General features: G+C 40.6%; 1 protein-coding gene across 1 annotated transcript; it reads right to left on the reverse strand.

Annotated features, from left to right (window-relative positions):
• Window positions 1-2,785: 2,785 nt before the first annotated feature.
• Window positions 2,786-3,756, reverse strand: LOC149397708 (uncharacterized). Its single transcript, XM_089614320.1, has 2 exons — window positions 3,019-3,756; window positions 2,786-2,887 (listed from the first exon to the last, which is right to left on the reverse strand). Exons 1-2 carry the CDS (start codon window positions 3,754-3,756, stop codon window positions 2,786-2,788), a joined length of 840 nt encoding a protein of 279 aa, XP_089470446.1.
• Window positions 3,757-6,950: the final 3,194 nt, after the last annotated feature.

Below are 6,950 nucleotides of genomic sequence, written 5' to 3' on the forward strand. Positions count from 1 at the left end.
AACATTGCTGCAGTCCTTGAGACCAGCAAGAAGTGGTCAGATGAGAGGAGAGTGAGCCTACTTCTCATCCACTTTCTTTACAACGTACTCCTGGCGGCCAAGAAGACCGTCAACCTCCCATGCGATAGCTAGATAAAAATGGTGGATGACCCGGTGGTTTTCAACAACTACCCATGGGGAAACATCACGTGGGACTTCTTTCTAGATTCTGTCAAGGGCTTTGTGAGCAAGGCCAAGACCATCAAGGATGGTAAGAACCCAAAACTCCACTTCTCGGGTTTTGTGCTCCCACTCCAAATTTGGAGCTACGAGTGCATACCACGATTCGTGGCCCTGGACTTTGCCACGATACTCGATGCGCATGCAAGGCCGTTGATGAAGCGTTGGGCTACTAAATCAGGGAAGGTCTTGGAGTCTCAACTCCAAAAAATTCAATTTCAAGAGGTATGAATATGATTGATAAGAACATGCACATTTAACTAACTTCTATTTTTTTTTTACTTATTCACATTAATCTGTTTTCCAGATTGAATTCAAGCCGATTGGTGGTGAAATCGAGTCAGCGATGACTGCTGTGAGCCCCTCTGAGAATAAAGGGAAGATGAAAAAAGTGTATGGATGCCCCACATCAGCAACCGAGGTAATGTTGTCGTGACATTTAACTCACAAAATAAAATAGATTCGTGACAGTAAAGTCACGAAATCAAGTATATTCGTGAGACTAATGTCACGAAATCAAGTATAGCGTGACATGAAAGTCAGGAATTCAAGTATTTGATTTCGTGACTTTTATCTCACGAATATACTTGATTTCGTGACAATAATCTCACGAACATAATTGATTTCGTGACATGAATGTCACAAAATTATTTGATTTCATGACTTTATTCTCACGAACATACTTGATTTCGTGACATCAATGTCACGAAAATATTTGATTTCGTGACTTTTATCTCACGAATATACTTGATTCGTGACATTGATGTCACGAAAATACTTGATTTCGTGACTTTATTCTCACTAATTCAAAACTATTTGTGTACATCGTAGATTCGCTTATCTACCTTGGAAAAAGATCTGAAAGATTTCAGATTTGAGTTTGTGAAGTGGAAGAAATAGTTGTCCATGGAAATGCGTGCCATTTCAGCAATCTTGAAAGAGGTTGTGGACAAGCAAGAAGTACAAGTCTCTCAGGAAGATGATTTTGTCAACCTCCAGAAATATGAAGAGGAGGTGAAGGAGGAAGAGAATATGAACGAAGAAGAAGAGCCCGAGAACAATGGGACAGATGTTCCCATGAAGGACGGCGATGTCGAAGAGCAACAAGGAAAAGAAGAAGAAAAAGAAAAAGAGAACAAGGAAGATGATAAGGATAACGAAGATTTGAACAACGACGAAGAAACCGAGAAAAATGATGAAGATCAATCATCTGATGGAGGCAAATGCAAAGAAGATGATCTTCAGAAGAAAAAAGATGATGGTGAAGACGACGAAGACGGTGGGAGAGGTCCAGAAGATGAAGGGCCAAAAGAAGTAAACGGGAACCAGACGCAAGCTGATGGCGGTGAGGACCAGACCCCAGCCGAAGAGACCCAGGAGTCTAAAACGCATATGCCACGTCCAGAGGCGGCTGATGAGGTCTGTTCCTCGTTGTTGAAGATTCCTGGAAAGCTCATAATGATTTCATCATCAGATGAAAATCCTACTCGCCATAGGAGGGCGCCAGCGGTCTTAACACTGACACCCGCGCCGGCTGTGCTTACGAGGTTCACACGACCACTTCGGCCACCGTCAGTCTATCCATTCTCCTACCCTAAAGACGAGATTTCTGAGGGAGATATTGCAGCAATGGCTAAATGGATTAAAGTTGGTCTTAAATCGAATCACAAAAATGCGTAAGTATCTTTCTCCTTCTTACATATATTGTTTGTTAATTTTAAATAAAAATGAGATCTAATACTTGTGATTTTTCAGCAGTCCGAAGTACAAGTCACCAGAAGAAGATTTATCTCCCTCGTTCCCTTTTACGGTGGTTGAGATTACATCGAAGACTTGGTTTTACTCTTTGTGGACCCCGGTTGAGTGGCTTACGGGAGAGGTACGTCCGCTCAAACAGGTTTTTTAGAGCCAAGGATGACAAACACCACTGCACTTCGGATTGTTTTTTGTTTATGTGAATATAGCTTTGTTGTGACGTGTTTTTTATTTGGTTTTTTGAACTTCATGTAATAAATTCTATATGTCGTGACAATGAATTTCTGAACCTGGATTTCTGAATGAATTCACTTGGATTTCGCTTGTTATTCTACATACTCAATAGTCAACTACATTTATTTGTTTGTTGTTAATATTTACAACGTGACAACATTGTCACCAGAAACTGTGTTGTTGTCACGACATGAAGATAAGAATCTGGTGACAATATTATCACGAAGTGAACACATATATGTCACTGATTTCTGTGAATTTTTTATTTTGCAGCATATGGACGTCATTTTCTACTACTTGAGAAAGAAGGGGAAGTATGGAAATGTCAGAAAGCCGTTTACGACAACCAACTCGTACTTTCTACAATGCTCACCCGATGCCATGATGCTTGGTCCAAAGCGAAGAACAAGGACGTGTTTGATTGGACGGACCATTTAGTTGTGCTTGACTATATAACTGCCGCAAAAAAAAAACAGGTTTTGCAAACACTCCATGGGCAGATCTTAACACTATCTATGTCCATGTCCATGTGCCGGACCACTGGCTCCTTGTCGTAATTTCCCAAAGTCGTAGATCGCTAACAATATACGACTCTATGGACTCGAAGTATGCACGTAATGTTCGTGATAGCATACGGATGATGGCGGATTTTATCCCCATTGTGTTGGGCGTCGTCGGTCTGGCATATGGCAACCCGGAGCCATTTAAAATAGTAATAGCGCCTGTTCCGCACCCAATACCATTTTGTTTACGGGTTATAATAAACAACATATTATAAAAAAAATTAAAAATTGAATGCCTATCACGTACCCCCATTCCAGTAGATTTAGCGTGGTATTCTTCAAGTTTTTTATTCGCGTCAACGCAAAGGATCGTCAACGTTCCCAACGCTTTTTCTCTACGTTCGTAAAACCATTTACTCATTCTCTCCCGGAGAAAATCAAATAGCTTGGTAATAGGGAACTCTCTCGGTTTGACATTCATTGCATTCAGCGACTCGGCATTGTTTGATGTCATTATTGAGTACCTCTTCTCCGTGTAGAAACTACGAGCCCATTTTTCGTGGCCTACGTCGTTCTGAAGATACGCTCGGACTCTTGGATCTTCCTCATCTATCATAAGCATATACTTTTCAAACTCTGCATACGTGTATGCCTTTGCTGCAGCATAGAACGTCCAATTCACCTCTTTTGATAGATCTTTGATTTGGTTCTTCACGTTCTTCAAAAGATGAAACATGCAATAACCATGGTCTGAGTTAGTGAAAACCTTTTTCACACTGTTATTGATTCCCGCGTTCCTGTTAGACATTATGACCTGATGTGACCTCTCCCCGATTGCTTCCTTTAACCTTGTCAAGAAGTAAACCGGCGATTCAGTAGATTCTGAATCACCAGTGCCGAATGCGAGGGGGTAAACTTGTTCATTCGCATCCATACCACATGCTGAAAACAGTGTGCCTTTATAGTAACTCTTCAAAAAAGTGTCGTTGATGATAACTACGGGCCGCAGATACTTCCACCCCCTTTTCCAAGCACTAACCGACATGAAGAAGTATTTGAAACGGTGGGATCGAGGAGTTGTGACAAGGTCGAATGACGAACCTGGATTGTTAGTCGACCACATGTACATGAATTTAGGCAGAGATCTATACGATGCATCATCGGTGCCAAACAATGATGATAATGCCGCCTATCTTGACCTCCATGCTTTTTTGTAGGACATGTCCACTCCAAAATCTTGTTGCATGTAGGACATGATGTCTTTGGGTTTGCATGGTGAACATGAGGGATCGATGTACCTGTGTTTCATAGTCTCACCTACAAATGTGGACGTAGCCTGAGGATGTTCTCCTTGTCTGAATTATGTAGCACACGTGTGCTCAGAATCATACCTGCAAGAATGTATAAGCAATGTTAATTTCGGGTGACCACGATAATATCAATGTAGAAATAAGTAATAAGTCACCTCTTCACTTCAAAGATCTCGGATGTACTCTTTTTTACTCCACGAACAGACCATGCGCATGAGTCATCTCGACAAACAACATGGATATACCGTTTGTTAGAAGTCTTCGTCTTGAACGTAAAATGTTTGGTGATTGCTAACATGCATAAATGTTTCTTCAGAGTTGCTTTGTTGGCATACAATCCTCCTTTGACTAGTCTCAGCGGAGAGTGAATATTCGACACATCAAGGTCAGGATGCATATTTTGGTTATCCGTGGAAGGCGTAGCGCATTGACTCGTCTTCGTTCTAGAGCAAGGCGTACTAAACCGTTTTGGAGTGCCTGAGTGCGGATGGGTCTGCCATGGTGTGCCTGAATGACTCTGATTCGGGTCGGGGATCTCGGGAGAACTAGCCTCCGACTTAGGAGACGACATGTCTGCTTGTGCTGGTTGACCGGTGTTCGGAGTTGAACCAACGCCTGAGTCCGAAACCAATGGCTCTTGCTTCAATGGCTCCATATCTACTACCAAACTAAGTTTGGATCTGTCCGGTTTCTCCTTGCGAAGATGCAAGTAACATTTCAAACTTAGGTCGGAGTCAATACTTACCGGGGGTACCGACCCTTCTGTCTCATAAGAAACACGGAGGACCTGATTTTTAGGTGAACGATTGAGCGTGGCATACAATAACCGCATAAACTCCTCGTACGTTGCTTTTGCCGGTATTAAGATTCCCACTGCACACCCAGGGCCAGCGTCGTATCGTTCATGTTTCACCCATCTACCGCTATGCTTGACGAAGGTATCAATGTCTTTCATAACTGCAAATAGTGGAGATAAAGTCACATTAAATTATTTTCTCATAAAAATTTATTATATGCGAAGATATATAGTAAGCTCTTGAATCCATATTATATAATGTCGTTCATGTTTTGTGACTATGTTGTCATTGCAGACTTTAGTTTCGTGACTATGGTGTCACGAAATAATTTAGTTTCGTGACAATATTGTCACAAAATAATTTCGTTTTGTGACTATATTGACATGAAATATGGAGTCATGCTGAAACTTTCGTGACTATGGGTGTCACGAAATAATTTAATTTCGTGACAATAGTGTCACGAAATAATTTCGTTTTGTGACTATATTGTCACGAAATATGGAGTAATGCTGAAGCTTTCGTAACTATGGGTGTCAGAAAATAATTTAATTTCGTGACAATAGTGTCACGAAATAATGTCGTTTTGTAACTATATTATCACGAAATATGGAGTCATGCTTAAGCTTTCGTGACTATGGGTGTCACGAAATAATTTAGTTTCGTGACAGTCACGAAATAATTTCATTTTGTGATTATATTGTCACGAAATATGGAGTCATGCTGAAACTTTCGTGACAACGTTGGTCACAAACACTGTAACGAAATGGCTATGTATGAGGGAGCTTACCGGAATAAAGAGCGAAAAGAGTGTCAATGTGGGAGCTTGCTGCGCCGGAACGGGCAGAGAGAGACGGCGGCGAAGGTGGGTGGCCTTGGAAGACGACGGACGGCGCGAACTAAGAGAGATAGGAGGGACGGCCGTCAAGTTAGAGAGAGAGGAGGGACGCCGGCTGAGATCCAGACACCCGGACGACAATGAGACACGACGCCAATGGAGGAGATGCGACGGAGACAATGGAGGAGATGAAACAAGTGCAATGGAGGAGATGAAACCGATAATAAATGAAAGAAAAGAAAGAAGGAGAGATGAGAGTAGGGTTTAGTTTTTGGGATTCTTTACAAAAAAATAAATAGAAAATAAATAAGGATATAATGGTAATTACATAAATAGAAATAAATAAAGAGGTCCTATTGCTGACCTTTTAAAAAAACGTCCAAAATAGTCATTTGGACGTTTTTTACTCCAAGGTTTGGAAAACTCCCAAAAGATTTTTGGTGTGGGCTAGTAATGAACATAAGCGTTTTGAAATCAAAATTTCCAAAACACTAAAGTACAAAAACTTAACTTAGCCATAAGGTTAGGAGAGAAGAGAGAGAAGACCAAACTAAAAAAAATGAGCTTAAATGAATTAACTAATTTGAATTTTGAGGAGGGGGAATGGCCTTAGATATTACTCTTTTTGATACGTTTGACCAAAATGTTGTGGTCATTGTTTTTGGACAAAAATACTACCTAATCATATGAGAAAAGTCTCAAGTGTCCTTTGGTTTTTTTATTTTGTTCATTTCCATTAAACTTGCTCTCAACTCTCTCTCTCTCTCTCTCTCTCTCTCTCTCTCTCTCTCTCCGTGTTCATTGTTTCAAAGCTTTCTCTTTCTCCTCTTTTTTCCTCTCTCGTTCATTTAAGATAAAAAAAAAAAGCTTGCCTTTTTCTGTTTGTCGTCGCCAGTGGTTTGTCCGCCGTCGTCGTCGCCGAAGAGATAAACTTTATCTCTTCATGTCGGCGAACGAAATCTGGGAATTTCTTGGTGGGTTTCGTTCGTGTTTGTTTTTTGGTATGAGTTTCGTTGTTGACGTACGGGTTTCGTGTTTCGTTCATTTTTATTTCTGGGTTTCATGTTTATGGGTTTCATTCGTGTTTTTGAGTTTCATATTTATGGGTTCGTTCGTGTGTTTGGGTAAAAAATGGTTTTTTTTTTTTTGTATTGTCGGAGCTGACAGACAAGTCTACAATTTCATTTATTGTAGACATACAAGTATACAATTTCATTTATTGTAGACTTCTATGTCTACAATAAATGAAGTTGTAGACTTCATGTTGGCGAACGAAATCTGGGAATTTTTGGGTGGG

This window comes from Urtica dioica, chromosome 5 (genome assembly GCF_054948205.1).
Source record: "Urtica dioica subsp. dioica isolate 48M chromosome 5, U.dioica_male_clone48M_v1_H2, whole genome shotgun sequence".
Taxonomy (NCBI): domain Eukaryota; kingdom Viridiplantae; phylum Streptophyta; class Magnoliopsida; order Rosales; family Urticaceae; genus Urtica; species Urtica dioica.